General features: G+C 41.4%; 3 protein-coding genes across 4 annotated transcripts; 2 read left to right on the top strand and 1 right to left on the bottom strand.

Annotated features, from left to right (window-relative positions):
* The first annotated feature begins 189 nt into the window (after positions 1-189).
* wbp2 (WW domain binding protein 2) lies at positions 190-6,997 on the top strand. The gene is made up of 8 exons (XM_082545081.1): positions 190-428; positions 1,491-1,599; positions 1,826-1,961; positions 2,046-2,138; positions 2,226-2,372; positions 2,457-2,579; positions 3,641-3,717; positions 6,553-6,997. Exons 1-8 carry the CDS (start codon positions 370-372, stop codon positions 6,598-6,600), a joined length of 792 nt encoding a protein of 263 aa, XP_082401207.1. The 5' UTR covers positions 190-369; the 3' UTR covers positions 6,601-6,997.
* A 904-nt stretch (positions 6,998-7,901) lies between these two features.
* trim65 (tripartite motif containing 65) lies at positions 7,902-13,427 on the bottom strand. Of its 2 annotated transcripts, none has more exons than XM_082545079.1 (8): positions 13,318-13,427; positions 12,486-12,937; positions 12,263-12,358; positions 11,905-12,135; positions 10,810-10,978; positions 10,629-10,718; positions 10,311-10,528; positions 7,902-9,930 (listed from the first exon to the last, which is right to left on the bottom strand). In XM_082545079.1, the coding sequence occupies exons 2-8, from the start codon at positions 12,933-12,935 to the stop codon at positions 9,622-9,624; spliced, it is 1,563 nt and encodes a 520-aa protein (XP_082401205.1). In that variant the 5' UTR covers positions 12,936-12,937; positions 13,318-13,427; the 3' UTR covers positions 7,902-9,621. The 2 variants fall into 2 exon arrangements, with proteins under 2 accessions (XP_082401205.1, XP_082401204.1); XM_082545078.1 differs by having other exon boundaries at positions 13,284-13,365.
* A 317-nt stretch (positions 13,428-13,744) lies between these two features.
* Positions 13,745-18,737, top strand: mrpl38 (mitochondrial ribosomal protein L38). The gene is made up of 9 exons (XM_082545080.1): positions 13,745-13,864; positions 14,961-15,149; positions 15,255-15,386; positions 15,470-15,672; positions 15,762-15,834; positions 15,978-16,023; positions 17,254-17,412; positions 18,215-18,351; positions 18,499-18,737. Exons 1-9 carry the CDS (start codon positions 13,780-13,782, stop codon positions 18,633-18,635), a joined length of 1,161 nt encoding a protein of 386 aa, XP_082401206.1. The 5' UTR covers positions 13,745-13,779; the 3' UTR covers positions 18,636-18,737.
* Positions 18,738-24,060: the final 5,323 nt, after the last annotated feature.

Raw genomic sequence — 24,060 nt, 5'->3', positions numbered from 1 at the left:
GCATTATTACTATTATTAGAAGCTATATTGCAATTGGTAGAACCTTGTAGAGCTCGTGTCGGTCATTTAAACGTCATTCAGTCATAGACATTTGATCGTAAATTTATTAAAGAAATATTTAAAATCAGACTGAATGTTTTGAAAGGCTTAGGGCAAACCGACTTTTTAAAGGGGCGTGACGTCACGCGGTGGGCGTTTCACACGTATGGCGGAAGGGCAGGTGCTGCAACCTCAGCTGGCTCTGTATCACAACAACCGTTATCCGCGCGGAGGGAAGTCACCGAGGATCCAGAGAGGCCTTTGGATACGTTTTTCTGACTGAATAAAACAGTATCTAATCTTTTCCAGACAATCTGGAGGGCCGTCGACATGACTCTGAATCAGAATCACTCGGAGTCCGGTGGTGTCATCATCAACAACAGTGAAAGGTAACGTCAGTTAGCAGCTGTTAGCTAGCCGTTACAGTTAACCAGCCACGGATAAGTTATACCCGCTCTTTGGGACGAGCGTCATACCAGACTCATTCAAAAATAATGTGGCTCTGACATGTCATGGAGATAGTTTACATATCAGTAGCACTGCAAATGCAACATTATTATTCGGTTAATACACAGACACACCTGCCACACAGTAAACGCTGCACTGAATTTCTAACTTTTAGCATTTGGTAGCTTATTTTTTTTAAACAAACATATGTGTAAAAGCTTTTGTCGAACACCGTGAAATAATAATTTTTCTTTCATTTTTAACTACAGTATCATTTTTTTTCTTTTTACAAAGAGCCTTTTATATGATATAGTGCGAATTGAAGAGTTGCTCCTAATCGATGCAAAATAAACCTCTGAATGCTTCACGACTAGCATGGCTATGTTAATTATTTCAACGTCATTTTTTCTAATCTAATATTCGCGTCGCATCTTACAGAACCGGGTCCCGGACTCTTAGCCGAAATATGGCCCTTCAGTCTGTTATATCATCACCGCAGACTAGGATTACATAAATGTTTAGTGGTTTTTAAATGTTGTAATAAGTCTAATGTATCGAGGATAAAACGTTATTTCGCCTCATTGCAGGAATAGCTGAGCATATATTGCAATGCAATAGCTGCATAGCCTTCAGTCTGCGCTCTGGCCTGGCCTCTGTGCTAAAGTATTTGTTTTGTTTATTAGCATGAGTCAAAAATAATGGCCAGCTTCTTCTAGAACATGCTGCAGTGTAATGATAAACCCATTAGAGCTAACCCGGAACCTGTAGTAAGCTCTGTCACTAGATGGCATGTTAATCCTCTGCCTATAGTACTTTGTACTAAAGGCAATGGACGGTTGCACAATAACCCAATGATCTCATTTTAAGCTTTTAAGATGAAAGTAGGTCAAATGCTTATACAAACATTACAGATTTTCTTTTTGATGCACACAAAAAATGTTGGAAAGAATTCTGGTTCCTACAATCAGCTGGTTCCAGCGTCTCCTTTCTCTTTTTGGATCTAGTGTGCTGATGAACCATGACAATGTGGAGCTTGTTTTTTGTGACACGGAAAGGCTGCCCGAAGCCTTCAGAAAGAGCAAGAAGGGCAGCATCTACCTGACTCCATACAGGGTGAGTGACAACACCACCAAGTCTTCCTCTTTGTTTAGCCGAAGCCTTGTGCTGGCATAATGGTGCCACAATTCACATCACGTACTAGCAGAGCAGAAGAGCAGAACTCCATCATTCTAATTACTATCATTTAAGGTTAGTTTGGGAGTAGCTAATTATTAGCTAATTATTAGAAACAGCATCATATTAGCTGCTAATATGATGCTGTTTCTTCTTTTAATCCCAGGTGATCTTCCTGGCTAAAGGGCGGGATGCGCTGCAGTCTTTTATGATGCCTTTCTACCTGATGAAGGGCTGTGAGATCAAACAGCCTGTCCTGGGAGCCAATTACATCAAGGGCACAGTCAATGCAGAGCCTGGAGGTAGGTGTACTTTTTCCCCGTTATGCTGTAATGGAACACGCAGCATCTTGTGTCTCTAAGCCCTCTCTTGAATCTCTCTTGGAGGCGGTTGGGAGGGCAGTGCTACTTTCAAGCTCATCTTTGCTGTTGGAGGAGCCATAGAGTTTGGCCAGTACATGTTGCAGGTTGCAGCTCAGGGTATGTTAACAAAGCAGAACACATGAAATAGTACAGTTCCTGATATTTCATGGACTTATTAATCGATTTACTGCCTCACATTTTCAGCATCCAGAGGTCAGCCTGTAACTGCTGGCTTTGGTGGATGCCCCTACATGGCTAATGGGGCCTACGCTTACCCACCTCCACCTGCTAATGGAATGTACCCAGCAGGACCTCCACCCGGCTACTCCTACCCTAACCCTCCTCCTCCAGGTGCTTTTCAGAATTGTCGTCAGCTTAGATCCACATCTTGTGAAAGTGAAAACTAAACTGCAACTCTCTGTTCTCGGACTCCAGATGGATTCTACGCCACTCCTCCAGCATTTGATGCCTCTGCAGCATACATACCTCCACCTCCTTATTCTGCTCCTCTGGGTCAGCAGCCACCACATGATCCAGACCTCCCGTCCTCGGCAGCAGGTGAAAATCTCCGGTAGAGAAGCTCTGACTTCAGCTACAGCCTAAATAAAAACATCATGCTATTAGGAAAAAAGGGATGTTGAGTTTCTGCACGCGTTCATCACTCTATTTTATACTTTAACATTTACATATCATGTTGGAACAGATCTGCTCACACAGGTCTTGTTAGAAAAGAATAGAATGCCTTTGTCATTTCATAAATGTACAAACATTATATGTGAGTACAGAATCTTCAAAAATTGTTTCTGTTCATCTGGACGTTGCGTTTTTCAGTGGGAGAAATGTTTCTCCTACTGAAAAACGCAACGTCCAGATGAACAGAATCAACTTTTGGAGATTTACTTACCTGGATGATTGAGCATGCAACAAGATGTGAGTACAGAACATATACAAAAGGAGAGCTTTACCAAGACCCAGTATAATGTTAATGAAATGTCTTTCATTATATTTTTGCTTTTTCCTGCCACACCAAGTGAAATATCTGCTGTAAAAAAATCATTTGTCTTTAGTATATATTTAGTGGTATATAGATTGTGGACCTTGATTGTTTTAAAAAATATTCTCCTTTATTGAATGATTACAGGTAAATTTTAAATTGAAAACTAAGAAAAGTAATTTGTTTGGAAAGTGTGGATAGTTTTTTTTTTTCTCAAGATATTTGAAGCGATGCATACAGTACATTATTGGAAGTACTTTGTGTTGTTTGGGCCTGGATACATAAAGCAGTAGGAAGGGCAACATGTTGCCTGCTTTCTAACAATGAATGCACTGCACTGATATCACATGAGCTTAATTCAGCATCACAGAGATGTTGTACTAAGGAATTTAAGGTTAAAGATAAGCTAATGTCAGATCTCCAAAATATTTAAAACACTTTGCGCTGGAAAAATGCTATCTGCAAGTCATGGAGATTTTAAACTGCCGTTTTTTTTTCTCTCTCAATGCAAAGGCCGTCGTACCTGCAGCGCGTTTAGCACCTCTCATCTCATATGTCCCGGGGGTTATTAGTAAGACCCATGTTTAATTAATGAACCCCTCCTTTGTCTCACTTGCTTTCCCAGCGGAGGCCAAAGCCGCTGAAGCAGCAGCGAGTGCCAGCTGTGCCACACTGCCCCCTACACATGTGTACCTGCCGCAGGTGAGCTGCCCTTCATGTTTCTGCTTTACAAGTTTTTTTTAAAATGAGAATGTAAATCTTGTCGAAGATTTTCTTTCAGTGGCTGTGAGACAGTGTTTGAATTTCCATGTCTCTTTGAATTGAGCTGTATTTCCTTTCCATTTGTCATCTGTTTGTTTGTAGTCATTGCTAGTATTGCTATACTAACAGTGACTGCAGATCCAAAATAAACTCATTTGGTGTATAATTTGAAAAGTGCTGGCCTTTTTGTATACAGAGGAGTGTATTTTAGCGCAGTGTATTTGCATGATTTTTAAACGTATTGCTAAATTTAAGCTGGGGCATCAAGTCAGATTAATTTACCAGTGTAGAAAAAAAGTCATTTTATTTTATTTTGGTGTTGGGAATTTGTGATTTTCCTTTACAACCATTTCTAAGGTTTACAGAGAAAGAAGCAAAAAAGAGAAAATATCCAGTGAGCAGTTCTGTGGGTGAAAATTCCTTGTTTTGGGATGTGGTGGAATGTGAGATTCATATCATTAATGCGCAGACAGCAGATCTCCACCAACTGTGTGATGCTACAGTCCTGATCAAAGTTTAAGACCACTTGGAAAATCATATTTTGCATGGTTGGATCTTAACAAGGTTCCAAGTAGAGCTTCAACGTGCAACAAGAAGGGCAATCTACTGTCTGGACAACAGCTCCAGAGAGGAGATGCCCTTCATGCAGCCGTCTTCACCACTTTGGAGAAATGTGTAATTTGTTTCAGCGCTACGGTTAATGTACAACACTGAAATGTAGCAATGTAGTTGACAGATATCAGCCTTAAAATGCCATTTAACGATGAATAACCAATATATTATCACATCAAATTTTTTTTCAGTGGGAAAGAAATCAGGTCAGATATTTTCCATGGGTAACATTTCGTGTTATCCCCTGACACAAAAACCATAATAAAAGCAAAATAATCAGCACAGGCATTGGCCATCAGCCATTAACATCAGAAACATCCCTACCTGCATCATTCTGCAGAAGGTCAGCCAGTCTTTACAGGGAGTGCAGAATTATTAGGCAAATGAGTATTTTGTCCACATCATCCTCTTCATGCATGTTGTCTTACTCCAAGCTGTATAGGCTCGAAAGCCTACTACCAATTAAGCATATTAGGTGATGTGCATCTCTGTAATGAGAAGGGGTGTGGTCTAATGACATCAACACCCTATATCAGGTGTGCATAATTATTAGGCAACGTCCTTTCCTTTGGCAAAATGGGTCAAAAGAAGGACTTGACAGGCTCAGAAAAGTCAAAAATAGTGAGATATCTTGCAGAGGGATGCAGCAGTCTCAAAATTGCAAAGCTTCTGAAGCGTGATCATCGAACAATCAAGCGTTTCATTCAAAATAGTCAACAGGGTCGCAAGAAGCGTGTGGAAAAACCAAGGCGCAAAATAACTGCCCATGAACTGAGAAAAGTCAAGCGTGCAGCTGCCAAGATGCCACTTGCCACCAGTTTGGCCATATTTCAGAGCTGCAACATCACTGGAGTGCCCAAAAGCACAAGGTGTGCAATACTCAGAGACATGGCCAAGGTAAGAAAGGCTGAAAGACGACCACCACTGAACAAGACACACAAGCTGAAACGTCAAGACTGGGCCAAGAAATATCTCAAGACTGGTTTTTCTAAGGTTTTATGGACTGATGAAATGAGAGTGAGTCTTGATGGGCCAGATGGATGGGCCCGTGGCTGGATTGGTAAAGGGCAGAGAGCTCCAGTCCGACTCAGACGCCAGCAAGGTGGAGGTGGAGTACTGGTTTGGGCTGGTATCATCAAAGATGAGCTTGTGGGGCCTTTTCGGGTTGAGGATGGAGTCAAGCTCAACTCCCAGTCCTACTGCCAGTTTCTGGAAGACACCTTCTTCAAGCAGTGGTACAGGAAGAAGTCTGCATCCTTCAAGAAAAACACGATTTTCATGCAGGACAATGCTCCATCACACGCGTCCAAGTACTCCACAGCGTGGCTGGCAAGAAAGGGTATAAAAGAAGAAAAACTAATGACATGGCCTCCTTGTTCACCTGATCTGAACCCCATTGAGAACCTGTGGTCCATCATCAAATGTGAGATTTACAAGGAGGGAAAACAGTACACCTCTCTGAACAGTGTCTGGGAGGCTGTGGTTGCTGCTGCACGCAATGTTGATGGTGAACAGATCAAAACACTGACAGAATCCATGGATGGCAGGCTTTTGAGTGTCCTTGCAAAGAAAGGTGGCTATATTGGTCGCTGATTTGTTTTTGAATGTCAGAAATGTATATTTGTGAATGTGGAGATGTTATATTGGTTTCAATGGTAAAAATCAATAATTGAAATGGGTATATATTTGTTTTTTGTTAAGTTGCCTAATAATTATGCACAGTAATAGTCACCTGCACACACAGATATCCCCCTAAAATAGCTCAAACTAAAAACTACTTCCAAAAACATTCAGCTTTGATATTAATGAGTTTTTTGGGTTCATTGAGAACATGGTTGTTGTTCAATAATAAAATTATTCCTCAAAAATACAACTTGCCTAATAATTCTGCACTCCCTGTATTTATTTTGTCTCTACTTTGCTGTGAGACAGTCACTGATGCTAGCAGCTATGCAGAAACCACATCAGTGGATGACCTGGTTAAGGTGTTACAGCAAGTGGAAGTCACTGATAAAACCACGTTTTATGGGGTTAAAAGCCAGTTGTTTGCCACAGCTTCAGTCTGTGAATGGCAGTAATCCAAGACCACTGTGTGTTCCTACTCTTCTGTTTACATGGCACCATCTTTCACATGCTCAAAACAAAACTCTCCTCTCTTTCCAGGACAAGCCTCCTCCCTACTCTCCTCCAGAAGACAAGAAGAACCAATAGACCTGCTTAATGTCTCCCTCATTCCTCTTTGTCCTCTATCTTCCATCCTGCTGGATCTCATTATTTCTCTTACATTAACCGGACAGTAGGAGGGCCAGTATGTTCTTCCCCCCCCCCCCCCCCCAAGATAATCAATTTTTTTCATCCTAATCTCCTTCCAGCTCATCTCCATTTTGATCTAACCTTAAAGTCATCCAATTGCTTTCCCGCCTCAGCCTGCATTCCTTGTAACGACTCATATATTGTAATCAGCTTCATTCTCTTCAAATGCACCTTTACGTGATGTAAAGTAGCAAAGAAGAAGTGTTGGTAGCAATTTCTGAGGAAGAACAGATTGTTCAGGCCAAAGTGTTTGGAGTGGTTTTGAGGGCTTTTTGATTAAAACCTTGTAACCTGATGAGCTATTTTAGTATTTCTTGCCTTGGAAGCCTCCCCAGAATCGTGCAGCAACCTTAACTTCAGCTGTGCTCATGATGTCCTGTGACTGTCTATAAAACTAGACTCAGATAAATGATAGTAAATACTTTGCTAACCTGTCCAGAGGCGAAATGAACGCAGTATTTTATTTTTCTATTATTTGTGTGTACAGGCTTTTAATATGTAGACTTAAAAATAACATTATTTTATCAAGAACACTAACCTAAAGAAGAACTAGCTTTTTTAACGAGCGGGTCGCAGGGTGGCCCTACCTGCTTTGACGCGTTTTGGCCGACGAGCGGACCACAAAGATTAGAGCGGCGTTGAGCCACAGCAGCCAATCCCTGATCCTGGATTAGAGCAGGGGAGAGGACGGCTGGGCTTTTGGAGGGACCGACTGCCAGGAGGGATTATCTTTATAATGTTGCAAGAGCAAAGCAGTCACCCAATGATGTCACTCCCTATTTTATTACGCTTCCAGATGTTAGAGAAGACGCACGGTCAGACTCACCATCAGCCTGCTTTCATCTTCACTGCATTTTTAACATTGTATACACAAACAGAACCATCAGTGAACTCTTGTTTCTGTGGTCGTGATTATTACTCTTCAGTTTGAGGTCCAATCTGAGTATCTCATCTTCTATTCTTCCTTCCTCTGCGGTCTCCAATCTATATACTGTATCTGTGGCACATCTGCGGCTGATTCTTTGCACTTTTAGAATGCTATGCATCGGGTTCCTGTATGCTCCGTCATGGCTGTGTGTAAAATAAAAATAAAGCTCTGTATTTAATTCAAACTAATTTATTGAATAATTAACAACTCGAGTAAGAAAACAAGGCATGAGCTCAACTGATGCATGTATGCATTGGACTGGATTTTAATAAAGAATTCAGAGTGTCTGTCTTTATTTCAGCAGAGTATTGCTATCATAAGTTTTAATAGTCCACAGTATAGTGCATTAGCAGTTCTGACAAACATATGCAACAGTCAGCAGGAAGAGTGACAGAAAGTTTTCCCCCAATCATTAGGCCAAAACAGCCAAATGTGCTTTTCCTCAGCTGTTCCTTATCTTCAGGAAACTTGTGCAAATCCACAGCAGTAACCCACTTTAAATGTGCTAAAAGTTCTCAGCTAAGCTAAGATTTGTAAACCCTCATAATCTAAAAATCATCTGCCCCAAAATATGCACACACCAGCACAATACATCAGATTCCAGCTCAGCACCGTCAACCGTCGGCACCATTTGTTTGCGCAGTCAAGATCAGATCGCAACGTGATAACGCAGCCTTCGATTTTCAGTTGTGTTCTCAGTAGTAGCGCTACAGCCTGCAACATTTTTCTTTCACCTACAGTAGCTCACATACTTCCGTAGAATGAGCTCAGCATACATGTGAATATTATCAGAAAACACAATGAGGTTTGGACATGTATGAGTACAATATTTACCCTAAACATCTGAGCCTTGAAATTTTTTTCCCAAGCATCCCTTTACATTTGCTGTTTTCATTTGTATGTGGACATATGCTCTGGCACAGGCGGATATTCATCAGTTTCCATCTGATACAATTCACTCTGTGTGATGAACATAAAGCTACAAAAGTGGGCCCATTATGCTTTTCTGTCGGTTTGTGTCTTGGTAACCCCGACCTCAAGTTTCCTGAAAATATGAATGAGATAACTTCCGAGTGAAGTCACTGAAGATATTCAAATTGATACAATAGGTGAATCTACTAATATGATGCTTTAATTGAACTTTAAAAATAAAGTCAGGACAATATCGAATTTCACCTTTGCTAAAAAGAATCATAAATTTCCCTTAGAGTCAATTCATGTTTTTCAAATGGAATGAGTGTAACAGGTCCTCGCCAACCTATAGGAAACTTCTCATGTAGCCTGAAGTGCATTTCTTTAGGGCAGAATCAAAAATACTCAAATCTGACATGTGTAAGACCGTGTGTTCAAGTTGTCCTCCTGTGCTGGCACAGAAACAACACAGTATTACTGATGCATTCACCTCCACCTCAGTAGGTATCTTTTCACTAATCACACAGCATATATTGTAATGCTATTTTGGAAAAAAGAACATTTGTTTCAACAAGGGTGTGTGCCCTAATTAAAGACATAATCCAGCATGTATGCAGAGTTCAGTGTCTCATGAGGAGACACTTGTTTCTAAGCTTTAGGTAATGAAAGCTCAAAAGTGTGACCCACTGAAATGTAACTGTTTTTTTCCTACCTGAAATAGGACACATGAACATTATTTATCACATGTTAAAAAAAATGAATTAGTGTGAACTAAAACTGCAAATCGTTTTAAAAGCCCCTTACGTATGCATATAAACGGTTTCCTTAGCAACATTGTGGTAAGTGACAATGCAAAACCAAATGGCAAACATGTTAGAGGAAAGAAAATCCCAGTAAGTCAGTTCTTCTACTAAAAACAATGCAGGAAGGCAGTCGTCCCAGAAGAGAAAAGTGAATTTAAAAGAAGCTCCTAGATTGTTTGGAGGCGGGGGGAGGGGGTTCTTTATGTCAAGTCAGATTGTGGCCATGATTCATAGTATTCCTAGAATTCCACTTGTTCCCCTCTTCTACAAGTCCGCTCATGAAGAGCAGAGGGTGATGCTGACCCCCTCTCCTATCCAGCAGGCGGGAAACAGCTCCTGGGTGAAGGCACAGTGGAAGGCGTGCAGCCTTGTCTGGCCGGCTCCGTAGTAGGTAAGCGTACCCGCCTCGTAGTCCAGCAGCATGCCGATGCGGCTGTGATGGGAGTTGCCGGGGATGGTCTCCCGCCGGCCGTTGTGCCAGGCGCTGAGCTGGTGCTCGTCCAGTTGCAGGCTCCAGGACAGTTCATTCATTCCCACCATGCATCTCTTGCCCTTTTCCTTCCTGGGGATGCTCTCGTAGGTTACCTGGGGAGGAAGATGCGCAGAACAAGTGAAACATTAGCATCCTGTGGTCATTTCTCTGGGAACAATGAATCCCTGTATAACACATAAGGAAAATCTGTTGAAACATTCTCGACTGATCAGACAGAGTGGATCTACTATTGAGCAGGTTCATGTAACATGTGTGGGTCACAAGTTAGGTTCCTGAGCTTGTTACATGCCGATTTCCACCTGTTGTGGACTGAATACGTGCAGCTACAATCTGCATGGAATCATTAGTTCTGATGACCTCTACATACATATCAACGATTTATTCGGCAGGACCTAGAATGTTCCCGTTAGCGACCCTCTACAAAGCAATGTGTCACAAAGCCACAGCCTACACAGCATTATGATATCCTTACCCCGAGGTAGGCCCAAGGCTTGGACACCTCCAGTTCCCAGTAGTGCTGTCCGTGTTTGAATCCCTGAAAGCACAGCACCTGCCAGGTGTGATCAAAGCGGGCTTCATGAGCGGGGACAGCGCGTGGCCCTGATGTCAAGTGCTCAGCCCTGCGGTTCTCCTGGGAAAGAACTAGATGCCCATTGGCTGTCCGTGGGTCAAAAGTCAGAGAGCATCGGTCTGTAAGAAGGAAGAAAATGAATCAGGCAGATTAAAGCTGGAACAGTGATCTAGAAAAGTTTTAGAGGTCCTTAGTTATAAAATGTCTCTTAGAACTCACAAGCACTGAGGCCCTCCTTCCCAACAGGGTGGCACGGAGCAGCGGGGCTGGGAACCACAGCGAGTACTGGCCTCTTGTCCTGAGGAGAACCTGGAAACCAAAGACAATGCATGAGAACACATGAGGACCGTCTGAAGGCGGATCGAGCTAACATGCTTCATCTTTCCTAGTGACAGGTCACCTTCTCTGTCATGACCCACAGCGGTGGTCACAGCTTTCTCCAGGTCCTCAGACACCAGCTTAGACACTCGGGAGAGGATGTCGGTGACGCCGTTTAATCGATCCTGCAGGGTCGAAGTCACATCTGTGGAAATATCCTTGAAGCGCGGGACTTCTACGTGCGATGATTCCTGTGAAGAAGCGGGTTTCAGGCAGTGCTTTAACGAATAGGCAAAAGTTTCAATGTCTGATTAATTACTTTGGTTTGACCTTACAGCTGAAACAGTGAGTTTAAGCTGCTTCTGCAATTGTTAAATGAAATAAAAACTCAATTCTAATGACAATTCAAAATCACCTGCCATTCATTACATTATGACATGTCTGGATCCTCTACAGTGTGCTCCTAGAATTTGTGGTTAATAGGTTTCAGGCATCGTTTCTGTTAAACGGTGTAATTATTGCCCTAGCTGGCTCAAATAATGCCTCTACTTGTCTGGCCCACACACTGTCGATATGTAAAAGACGCCATTGTGATGTTTCCCACTGGTCAGGAAAGCATTGCTGTGAAGCTGAGAGTTGGAATATTTTCTCAGTGCCTTTCAAACCAGACAGATCGAGCGCAAAGGGGAGACTATAACTTACAAAATAAGTATCATGCTGCATTCACTGGCCTGGAACTAAAATCTGACAAAATAAACTTATGTGGAAAGTTCTTAATGAGATAACAAATAAAGTAAACATTAATTTTCCAAGATGTCTCTTGTGACACTCAATGTTCTTTTTACGTGGCTCATAGGAAAGGCATGACAAGGCCTGGGCCGCAACTCTGATAAACTTTGTAGTCGAAAGAAGCGAAACACTGAGGTTTTCTGTGATTGAGCAGATACCAGCCTCGTGTTGTTTAATTAAGCCCACATTTCGTTATTTAAAAAAAATGCTTGTGCAGCCATCCAGCAGTAGGAAGCTTGCTGAAAGCTCTACGCATCCACTTGTGCATGTTACATGAAACAGCAACCTGCACATACTTACCTTTGTAAACTACTGGGACTATAAAATGAACCAAAATAAAAAACCAGATCCTCCCCTTCCCAAATGTGTAAAGGCAAGGGATACAAACCCTGATGAGGTCAGTATCAGGGAGGTCATGTAGTGCCGCAATTTGGTCTTGGCGCTCTCTGAGCAGGCGGGATTGCTCGCTGAGTTCGGTTAGCCGCGCCTCTGCCTCCGCGAGGGCTGCCTGCTTTTCCACCTCAATAAAAAGCACTGTTGCCTCCTGCTTCTCGGACAGGATTTTCATCAGGTTAGAAAACTTGGCGTTCACCCAGGCTGACGTCTGCTCAAGAGTTACCTGTTAATTTAAAATATGCTGTGTAAAATAGTTGCTTGGGTTCATTTGGGCACACGCTTTCGATTTCTTTTATACTTAAAAGCCTCCTTTTGCGAAGCATTTACAAAGGCTTAAAGTGAGAGTTTACCTTAGCTTGATTGATATTCTCAGTCAAGTCATTTATACTTTTCTGAGTCTCTTCAAGCAGTTTCCCCACGTCTGTATTCTTCCTTTCCAGCAGCAGCTGTAATGAAAACATATCAAGTCAAGAAAAAAATCATTTATTCTTTCACAGTCATACAAATATGTGATAATCATCATCTATAATCCACTCCCAGTTTTAAATCTGCAGAGGCTTTGTGTTTGTATACCTCTTGAGTTTCCCTTTCTTCCTCCAATATGACCCTTTCGTGGTTCATGCACTCTGACTTTTCACATTCGTTGCACACAGACCTTTTGTCCTGCCTGCAGTAATAAACCAAAGGCTTTTTATGGCGCTCGCACAGCAGCATGGCTCTGGCCCCTTCACCTCCTCTCACCAGAGCATCCCTACATGAGGGGCCAGCGCTGTTTGCAGTCTCTGCCAGGACCGACAAGGACACATTACGCCTCAAGACAGGTCTAATTTTGAACTCCTCATTGCAGATGGGGCACTGAGGGCCAATGTCAGACTGGCTCTTAATGTCCCAGTGCTTGCTGATGCAGCTTTTACAGAAGGTGTGACCGCAGGGGATGGTTACAGGATACCGGAAGAACTCCAGGCAAATGGAACAGTTTAGGTTTGCATTCTGAGACTCCATCTCTGAAGACATGGCAGACATCTCTGTAGAGGGAAACAAAAAAGGCTGAGGTTAACCATAATATGACACCTTTCGAGACAAACAACTTCATTTCGTTTTTTTAAAGAAAACAATTTTATTTTTGGGCAGGAAAATATTCTTTATGAACTGGCTTAACATTTATAGGGAAAAATAACAGGCGAGCAGGAAGGCAGCAGTCCCAGATTCTAATGTCAGCTACCACACAAGTGAACGGAAAAGCTAATGTTAGCCAGCGTTAGCATGCTTTCAAGTCATTCAACGTTAGCGCGGACTGTTACAAACAAATACTCGTCAACATATTAAAATGGTCAAAAGATATCTTAAAACAGAGCACCATTACACACTCACCAGCAAGATGCTGTACCAAAAAAATAATTCTTACCACGTAAACAGATAGATTCATGCAGAACACTGTATGAATATCGCTAGATGAAGCGTTCCGGATGACGTATGACGCAAAAAGGGACGCCTTCACGTGCTTTCGAGAAACCAATGAAATTAAAAAAAGACCCATATATTTTGTATTTTGTATGCTATGAGACAAACTGTAACACTGTTCCGCTGTGAAGTTGCGAGGGCAATACTACTTAATTTATGTCAATCGTTTGCTTTATTTTGCTTTAATTAATGTAGAATAGATATTTACTGAAACATTCGCCTCAAAAATCCTTACATAATTTTTTACATAATATACATAATTTTTTTATGTATTAAATTTTAATGTTATAATGTATATGACTGCATAATTCAGTTTTAAGTGTCTTCTTTTCTTTTTTCCCTCTCGGCCACCGTATTCTGTTTAAAAAAAAGAAAAAAAAGTAGGGGCGGGGAAAGTCATTCCAAGATGGCGCTGCGCACAGTATGTGCTGCTGCTTTACGGACCGGGACAGATTTAGGGGTCAATAATGCGAGGGCATTTGTCACGACAGGTATGGAGTCCATCTGTATTTGGCAATTTTTAAAATACTTCCTGAACGTCTTGAATATAGAAAATATTTCGGTAGGTTATATTAGTTGCAGCAGAGCCCTGATGCACGCTGTCCCCTTACAGACATGGTAGAAATCTCATAAACAAATGTGACGAATAAATTTGGTCAAGCTAAACATTGATCAGGAAAACAACTGAGGTGTTGTAAGAGTGTCAACACATTTAATGCTAAACGGCTCATACATCAGTTACATTATTTTCTGGAAATTAGCTGCTACTGTTTTTTTCTTCTTCTTAATTTTGAACTGCAAAGTGTATGCTGTGCCATTATCCAGTGACTAATATAGTTATCAGTAAATACTCACAGCCATAGTTATAAAGGTGCAAAGATATCTGCCTTAGAATAAACAGGTAAAGTACGAGACAGTGAACTCATCACTCGCTGACAGTTGACTCGGAGTGCAAAATGTCCTCTGCACATTTCCATTTGTTTTGCAGTTTTCAGTCATGCTGTAAAACCAGCAACAAGCTGATAAATAACACAAAGAGAAATGAGGGGTGCTCTTCCTCCAAAGTCTGACTCGCCCACAGGCACTACACTGCCCAGTTAATTAACTTGATCCTCACTTTTCATGACATTTGTCTGATCCTCTGCCAAGACCCTAAAGGCATTGTTTTCAATTTTAAAGAAGGGGATTTGAATGCATGCTCTTGTTCTTTCTCTCCACCACATTTCCTCACATTTGGCCCATAATTTTTACGTAGCCTTGCTTACAAAGTAGAAAGGCGCTGAGGATGCAATGCCTACATCTGTGTACTTCACAGATGTAGGCAAAGTCATCCGCGTGGTATCAAAATGTAATGGATTCTTCCACCTCCCCACTCAGATTTGGGAAATCAGTAGCTTTGACAATCAAAAGGCACAGAAACATACTTTGGTGCAGAATGAATACAAATTAGGTGAAATAGAACAGCGCAGCAGCTGGAAAAGTAAATGTGAATCACCATCTATGATCACTATTGTACACTATCACTTTACCATTTAAAGATGTAGCATTTTCAAAAGTGATGTGTCTAACTGTTTGGGATGTTTCCAGCATTCCTCTGCAAACGGGTTCCTCCTTTGGGCCCGATGCCAAATGAAGAGATTGATGTTAAAAACCTGGCGTCGGTAGAGAAGTATCGCAGCTACAATCGTTACTTCAGGCAAGCGGCGGAGGCGAGGAACAAGGACGTATGGTGGAAGACTTACAGGAGCTACGTGGAAAACGCTGACCCTGAGCACGGTGAGATGATGGAGTGAACATCGGGGCAATGTGATGTCTTGTAAATGTCATTTTTTTAATGGTAAAAACTCCAGATAGCACGAAAGAATTCTGTTGTGTTTGAAGGCGCAGAGCGAGTGGACATCGGACTGCCCTACTATCAACCCTGCAGGACCAAAGAAGTAAAGAAGAAGAGGCAGGTGATGAAGGAGAACAAGAAGAACGTCGAGCTGGAGCGGGCGTCTCGTCTGCGCACGTGTAAGCTTACATCAGTTTCTAACGAATTCTCCTGTCGCTCTGTTTTGGTACCCTGTGGTAACAGGTTCCTTGTTGTCCACCAGTTAAGATCCCTCTGGATCAAGTGCAGGAAACTTGGGAGAAGACAACCGGGCCGTTTCATGTTAAAAGACTTGCGGACCACTATGGGGTCTTCAGAGATCTCTTCCCCATGGCTTATTTTCTACCTCAGGTTACACTCAAGGTCTGCTACAGCCAGGATAACGGCACTCATGTGCACTATGGGAATCAACTGACACCCACTGAGGTACGTTAAGAGATTTTGATTCTATGTCCCCCCACACCTTTTATAAATCTTCTTGCATCATGTTCTTTCTGTTCTTTGTGGTCCTCCAGGCAGCGACGGCACCACAGATCAGCTTCAATGCAGAGGAGGGCTCCCTGTGGACCCTCCTGCTTACCTGTCCAGGTACACACAAAATGATCAGTGGACAGTCCTAAGAATGACTGGCTGTCTTTTAATACGTTTAAAAGTGAATCCACACAAGTAACTGAAGGATTCTTTACTTTTGCAGACTGTCCAAATTAAGTACAATTTTTTCCCCCCCTCAGATGAGCATCTTCAAGATAACGAGGCAGAATACATCCACTGGCTTGTGTGAGTAGTCTCATACCAGTCAAATAAGCTTTAAAACTATATGCTGACCATGTTGTGTTTATGCTGAGGTTCAAAAGTGCAATCAGATAATTCCTAAGTCAACAAGATCAATTTACTGATCTAATTTTCCAAAGTATAAGGTTTCCCACTAAATCTGAGCATCCAGTTTCACAAAACATATGGTAAATGGTAAATGGCCTGTATTTATATAGCGCTTTACTAGTCCCCATGTACCCCAAAGAGCTTTACATATCCAGTCATCCACCCATTCACACACACATTCACACACTGGTGATGGCAGCTACATTGTAGCCACAGCCACCCTGGGGCGCACTGTTTAACTGTGTGAGCTTCATGGTGCAGACTGCTGCATTTACAGAGCTTTGTCTCACAGGAGTAAGATTTAGATGTCAAAACTAGTTTATAATCAAAGTACATAATTTCCATATTGATTATTAAATGATTCTGATTCTGATCAGTGTAGTAAGTACAGTTTCTGTGTAAAAAGAGACATCTTGTGGCCAACTGAGGATACAACTCCTGCACAACCCCTTCAGCAAGAGAATCTGGTGGCTGTGTTCTGCTGTGGGAGCAGGGTTTTCATCCTCTTACACTAGTATTTTCCACATGTATTGGTCTGCTTGAGGACACAGTCAAATTGGTACGTGTTTGTTCTGCATAATCAGTTTTATCCTGCAAATAAACCTTTCTGTGTTTACTTGAGTGGTCTCTGTCAGGACTGAGGAACACTCAATAATAAGGTGTGACACCTGTGAGAGATTTTGAAACTGCTTTCTACCAACAGAAACCAAACACCAAATGATGGAGTGACTTTTGAAAGAATTGTGTTCCATCGCTGCGGTAGACTTTCAGAGATTTAAAAAAAAAAAAAATCTGTGCCAAAGGTCACACACAGGTGGTGCTCAGACTGAGGCTCATAAGGTGGAGCTGGTGACAAACTAATAAATAGGGCATTTGTTTGCTCCCCAGCAAGGCGAACCCTAAAAAGGAAATGGAATAAAACAGAGCTTTGTTCTCTGCTCTTAACTTGAAGTGTAAGATGTTTTGATTGGTCAGATCATCTGGATGAGCACTAAAAAACTTACAGTCCATTCACTTTATGCTGGTTGGCTTACTGTCATTGATTTCTCACTTCAAGTTTAAATCTAAGCTAAATAAACCTCGTTTCGAGTTATTCATGGATTCCTCGAATGATCCATGTCTCTGCAGGGGGAACATACCGGGCGCAGCAGTCCAGGCTGGTGAGGAGCTGTGTCACTACCTGCCACCCTTCCCTGCCAGAGGAACAGGCTTCCATCGCTATATTTACGTGCTCTTCAAGCAGGATGGGCCCATCAACTTCCAGGAAAACATCAGGCCCTCGCCATGGTGAGTAGTACACTAATCAGAGTGGTGGATGATGTATTCTTTTTGGATGGAGTTACAACAATAACAAAGTCCATCCCAACAGCAAGTTACAGCAAGATACCTGTGACTAGGAAATGTGTTGTGCTCAGTAGGTAGGAATAACACTAATCTCAGTGTAGCATTAGCAACTGCCTCCCGAACCACCCAAACCTGGCATATATGTGCGGTTGTAGTGATGGATATACTACAACATATACTAAACACAATTCAAATTTAGAGGTCATTTTATGCGCGAGTAACCCATGTGAGCCAAACTCTCAGGCTGGTTGCTATAAACACTCTGCTACATTGAGTTTTTCTACTCTTGACTCTAAAATGTCATTAAGTGTTGAGATACCATATAGATAACATGGTGATCTCAGACACATAGCAGAGGACGGAAATTTAAAAGCAAAACTTGTGTTTCTGTGGGGCAACCACCATGTGGATGAATGGATAGATAGAGATACAGATCTCTCTGTAAAATACTAGCATCGCACAATCACTATATAGGACCTGAATTATGACGTGTTATTGCAGACCACAAATGCTGGAAAAAAAAACTCTGCCATATTAAATATGCTTCAGACAAGTGGCTGATGCTCCTAGTATACCACAAACCTTAATAAATAAAATCAATTGTCTTGACATGTTGACTTTAGCTCGATTTAGCACAAATACTCTAAACACCTCCTGGATTAAAAAATGTATTGAGTGGGGACATAACTGTTAATCCTGTGTGATACCTAAAAACGCACTGAGCATGTATCGTCTCTCCACACAGCCAATCACTGGTGCAGCGCACGTTTAAAACGGTGGATTTCTACAGAAAGTACCAGGACAACATGACTCCTGTGGGTCTGGCCTTCTTCCAATGCCAGTGGGATCAATCTGTGACAGATACCTTTCACAACACCCTAAGTGAGTCACGGTGTGGGAAAAAGACAACACAATACATGCTGGAACTTGTTTCCCACCTCTAACGTGTTCATCTAAATTGGGCCAGGATTTGTGTGGCAGCTGGTAATGTGAGTTTAACGGTCTGCTTTCCTGCATCTTCTCCTGCAGACATGAGGGAGCCCGTGTTTGAGTTCATCAGGCCTCCAGTGTACCACCCCCCACAGGTCAAATACCCTCACCGGCAGCCCCTACGCTACCTGGACAGATACAGAGACGGGAAAGAGCACACCTATGGGATATACTGATTATCAGACACATGCACATTTGAGGAAACAGCAACAACAATGTGGAATTATGTTTGCCATATTTATGTCATGATTGTAAAAATAAAGCAATTTTCAGCTGCACTGGGGCTGCATTTTATTTACCTTTGCCAAAAAACAAACATTTTATACTCACTAAACATCAATTATCAGCATTTTATTAATGATAATCTGGCAGGGATTTTTCCAGCCAGCAACACCAAATATAAGTCAGCAACATTTAACAGCTCACTAAGAAGCAGGTACATGTGGAGTCAAAATGTGATAGAAGTAACATTTTTATGCCTCAACTATTTATTTATTTATTTTTATAGTTTTAAGCCCACGAGACGTTCATGTCAAAGACCAAAAATTTGTCTAAAAGCCCGTCTAGAAAAAGATACATTTATTCATACTTGATACTATAAGCTTTTATTGCTGCAGTTGCTCTAATGTTGAGTAATTATCCCTAATTTTGTGTATACTGAAGCATTCAAAGAAATGTCAGCAGATGGCACTGCTGAGTTAAAATCCCCAGAGACCACACTGATGAGTCAGAACTTTTCAGGAACCTTATTTTAACTATGACTCATATTTGATTGTAAATTCTTAGCAATAATAGCTGCGGATCTTTGCTCATGTGTCTGTTTTATGCCAGTTTTGATTGATTGCACATTAATTTCATTCCATTTTTATTTACATAGCAACAGATGACAACAACAGATGACTCAAGATGCTTTAAAAACTCTACAATAATAGACAGAGGGCAGAACCAGACATCTATTTTTCTTTCTTTTTTTTAAATGTGGTCCTTTCTGGCAGCTTTTGCAATCAGAATTGTGATCTGAATGCATGGTGGTGCTGAAGACATTTTGCTTTTGCACAAACAGCTATATAGAATCTCTATAGGCTCCTCTTATTCATGTGAATCTTTTATTTGTTTATTTATTCATTTCTTTTTGTGCTATTTCAGATATTACATTATATGTGGTATAATATGATAATGTCTAAGTCAAGGTAGGCAAGAGAAAACAAAAAGAGGAGCTGGTGGTGGCAGTGCTGTGACCGGATGGGGTTTAACTCAGTTCAGTTCAATTCAATTTTATTTATACAGCGTCAAATCACAACAACAGTCACCTCAAGGTGCTTTATATTGTAAGGTAGACCCTACAATAATACATACAGAGAAAAACCCAACAATCATATGACCCCCTATGAGCAAGCACTTTGGTGACAGTGGGAAGGAAAAACTCCCTTTTAACAGGAAGAAACCTCCAGCAGAACCAGGCTCAGGGAGGGGCGGGGCCATCTGCTGTGACCGGTTGGGGAGAGAGAAGGAAGACAGGACAACAGACATGCTGTGGAAGAGAGACAGAGATTAATAACTAATCATCAAATGCAGAGTGGAGTAAACACACGCAAGTTAAAAGAGCTGAGTTAAGAATAAACACTCTGAGCACCTACTGCAGTGTAACTAGGGGAGGATTCAGGGTCACCTGGTCAGTCCTAAATGTAACCTTTTTCAAAAGGGAAAGTCTTCAGCCTAATCATAAAAGAAAATGTCTGTCTCCCAAATCCAAACTGGGAAATAATTCCACAGAAGAGGGGTGGGAAATCTGAGGGCTCTGCCTCCCATTCTATTTTTAACTATCCCAGGAAACATCAGTAAACCTGCAGTCAGAGAGCAAAGTGCTCTATTACCTCATACAGTACTATGAGGTATAAAGCAGTCCTACATACAGGGAGTGCAGAATTATTAGGCAAATGAGTATTTTGTCCACATCATCCTCTTCATGCATGTTGTCTTACTCCAAGCTGTATAGGCTCGAAAGCCTACTACCAATTAAGCATATTAGGTGATGTGCATCTCTGTAATGAGAAGGGGTGTGGTCTAATGACATCAACACCCTATATCAGGTGTGCATAATTATTAGGCAACGTCCTTTCCTTTGGCAAAATGGGTCAAAAGAAGGACTTGACAGGCTCAGAAAAGTCAAAAATAGTGAGATATCTTGCAGAGGGATGCAGCAGTCTCAAAATTGCAAAGCTTCTGAAGCGTGATCATCGAACAATCAAGCGTTTCATTCAAAATAGTCAACAGGGTCGCAAGAAGCGTGTGGAAAAACCAAGGAGCAAAATAACTGGCCATGAACTGAGAAAAGTCAAGTGTGCAGCTGCCAAGATGCCACTTGCCACCAGTTTGGCCATATTTCAGAGCTGCAACATCACTGGAGTGCCCAAAAGCACAAGGTGTGCAATACTCAGAGACATGGCCAAGGTAAGAAAGGCTGAAAGACGACCACCACTGAACAAGACACACAAGCTGAAACGTCAAGACTGGGCCAAGAAATATCTCAAGACTGGTTTTTCTAAGGTTTTATGGACTGATGAAATGAGAGTGAGTCTTGATGGGCCAGATGGATGGGCCCGTGGCTGGATTGGTAAAGGGCAGAGAGCTCCAGTCCGACTCAGACGCCAGCAAGGTGGAGGTGGAGTACTGGTTTGGGCTGGTATCATCAAAGATGAGCTTGTGGGGCCTTTTCGGGTTGAGGATGGAGTCAAGCTCAACTCCCAGTCCTACTGCCAGTTTCTGGAAGACACCTTCTTCAAGCAGTGGTACAGGAAGAAGTCTGCATCCTTCAAGAAAAACATGATTTTCATGCAGGACAATGCTCCATCACACGTGTCCAAGTACTCCACAGCGTGGCTGGCAAGAAAGGGTATAAAAGAAGAAAAACTAATGACATGGCCACCTTGTTCACCTGATCTGAACCTCATTGAGAACCTGTGGTCCATCATCAAATGTGAGATTTACAAGGAGGGAAAACAGTACACCTCTCTGAACAGTGTCTGGGAGGCTGTGGTTGCTGCTGCACGCAATGTTGATGGTGAACAGATCAAAACACTGACAGAATCCATGGATGGCAGGCTTTTGAGTGTCCTTGCAAAGAAAGGTGGCTATATTGGTCGCTGATTTGTTTTTGTTTTGTTTTTGAATGTCAGAAATGTATATTTGTGAATGTGGAGATGTTATATTGGTTTCACTGGTAAAAATAAATCATTGAAATGGGTATATATTTGTTTTTTGTTAAGTTGCCTAATAATTATGCACAGTAATAGTCACCTGCACACACAGATATCCCCCTAAAATAGCTCAAACTAAAAACTACTTCCAAAAACATTCAGCTTTGATATTAATGAGTTTTTTGGGTTCATTGAGAACATGGTTGTTGTTCAATAATAAAATTATTCCTCAAAAATACAACTTGTCTAATAATTCTGCACTCCCTGTATTTTTAGGAAATGCTGGTAAAAAACAAGACTTTCCGTGGCTTCATAGTGCTGCTGAAGGCCAAGGTGATGCAATCCAGTTTAAGTATCAGGTTATATTTTTAGGGCCGAGTAATACATTCAGTAAGAAGCAGGAAATTAGAGATCACCTGATCATTTATGTCTTTAAGAGATTTCTCCAGTTTAACTCATTAATGTGGGTCATCATATAATGATACAACCTAAGGGAAGTATCTATAAACTAAATGAAACATGCCTCGGGTGAGCATCAACCTCAGATGATTAAACTGACACGTTGCTTAATGCGCCAACTTGCACTTGAAACTCCACTGTATCCACAGCCCTGACACAGCAACAGGAAAAGTTGGGAACAATTTTGAGGACCCATGCAAGACTTCAGATGGCTTCTAAAATGTGTATATCGTACCCGTCCAGCAAAATACATTACTGTAACTTCAGGGCAAGCTAACCTGTTTATCCTATATTAAATTGCCAAGTAGATTCATGAAACCTGTTTTTCAGGACATTTCACAATATGAAAAAAACCTTCACATCAGTGTGAATTGGTCCACTAAAACTACACTAAACTAAAAGAATCGAGATACCTAAATTATGACTAAATGTCATAGTAGACTATCAATATAATTAAATGAAAATTTTCTGTCAAAGTGAACCTTGAATCATACAGATCCAATATCTGATTTACGAATAAGGACTTTACAGATCGGCTTTCCATTTTCAGTTTATTAAATCTTGCAGAGTAGTCCTTACCTCTAAATATAACCTCTCTCTTCTGTGAATATTACTAAACAAATAAAATCAATTGTCTTGACATGTTGACTTTAAGTCGATTTACCACAAATACTCTAAACACCTCCCGGATTAAAGCGTGCATTGAGTGGGCACATAACTGTTAATCTGTGTGATAACTAAAAACGCACTGAGCATGTATCGTCTCTCCACACAGCCATTCACTGGTGCAGCGCACGTTTAAGACGGTGGATTTCTACGGAAAGTACCAGGACAACATGACTCCTGTGGGTCTGGCCTTCTTCCAATGCCAGTGTGATCAGTATGTGACAGATACCGTGCACAACACAAGACACATCACATAACAACACAATACATGCTGGAACCTGCACGTCTCTCTAACGCATTCATCTAAGTTGGGCCAGGATTTTTGTGACAGCTGGAAATGTGAGTTTAACGGTTTGCTTTCCTGCATCTTCTCCCTGCAGACATGAGGAAACGTGTCAAATACCGGCAGCCCCTACGCTACCTGGAAAGATACAGAGTTGGAAAAGAGCACAACTATGGAATGTACTGGTTATGCAACACATGCATATTTGAGAAAACGTCAACAACTATGTGGACAATGTTTGTCATATTTATGTCATGATTGTAAAAATAAAGCAAATTTCAGCAGCACTGGTGTTGCTTTATATTTTACTTTGTTAAAGACCATATATAATATGTCACATAGCTCCACATCTTCATTTTAAGCATTTCTAGCAAACAATGGGAGATTGACGATGGCTCCTGGGCTAGGCAGATCCTCACGTACTAATGAATATTTAATGAATTGGAAAAAAGGGAGGGAGCGTGGGGCACAAAAGCTTGTAGAATCTGATTATAGCTATGACTCATATTTGCCTGCATATGCTTATCAATTATAGCTGCCCATGTTTGCTTATGTGAAATGTCTCTTTACTGCCAGTTTAGATGGATTGCACTTACAGTTTAAAAACTTCTGCGTGCCTGTCTGATCAGAACAGAACAAAAAATACAAATATTTAAGTACAACATGCCCTCATATGTTTGAAAATTTGCAAAAGTTTGTGGTTTTCATATTTTTAATCCCCTTCAGATAAATTTCAATAATTGATGTTCCGATGTTTCCTTATCTTGGCATTTCCACATTGCTCTGTATTAATCTTTATAGTTAAACTGAACCCTGTACGATCTATCATGAGCTGAAAGACTGCAAAGTTTCTTGCCTTTTCTTATCGGCTCTTCTTCTTTAAAAATATTTCTTGGCAGTTGCAAACAGCAAAATGGTGCATTACTGCCAGCAACTGGTGTGGAGTGCGTCTTTGCTCCTCTTTTTCTTCCAAAGCAAGATAATTGGAGCTGATGA

This window comes from Aulonocara stuartgranti, assembly GCF_965226115.1.
Source record: "Aulonocara stuartgranti genome assembly, chromosome: 8".
Classification (NCBI taxonomy): domain Eukaryota; kingdom Metazoa; phylum Chordata; class Actinopteri; order Cichliformes; family Cichlidae; genus Aulonocara; species Aulonocara stuartgranti.
The sequence above is the reverse complement of the archived record's forward strand: the minus strand, read 5'-3'. Positions and strand labels throughout refer to the sequence as shown.

Coding starts and splice junctions, on each gene's coding strand:
- mrpl38 (XM_082545080.1), top strand. CDS start 13,780: ATGGCGCTGCGCACAGTATGTGCTGCTGCTTTACGGACCGGGACAGAT. Junction 15,150..15,254: donor AAACGCTGACCCTGAGCACG/GTGAGATGATGG, acceptor TTGTGTTTGAAG/GCGCAGAGCGAGTGGACATC. Junction 17,413..18,214: donor AACATCAGGCCCTCGCCATG/GTGAGTAGTACA, acceptor CTCTCCACACAG/CCAATCACTGGTGCAGCGCA.
- trim65 (XM_082545078.1), bottom strand. CDS start 13,338: ATGAATCTATCTGTTTACGTGGTAAGAATTATTTTTTTGGTACAGCAT. Junction 10,719..10,809: donor TGTGGGTCATGACAGAGAAG/GTGACCTGTCAC, acceptor TTTGGTTTCCAG/GTTCTCCTCAGGACAAGAGG. Junction 9,931..10,310: donor AGCCTTGGGCCTACCTCGGG/GTAAGGATATCA, acceptor CTTCCTCCCCAG/GTAACCTACGAGAGCATCCC.
- wbp2 (XM_082545081.1), top strand. CDS start 370: ATGACTCTGAATCAGAATCACTCGGAGTCCGGTGGTGTCATCATCAAC. Junction 1,600..1,825: donor TCTACCTGACTCCATACAGG/GTGAGTGACAAC, acceptor TTTTAATCCCAG/GTGATCTTCCTGGCTAAAGG. Junction 2,373..2,456: donor CCCTAACCCTCCTCCTCCAG/GTGCTTTTCAGA, acceptor CTCGGACTCCAG/ATGGATTCTACGCCACTCCT.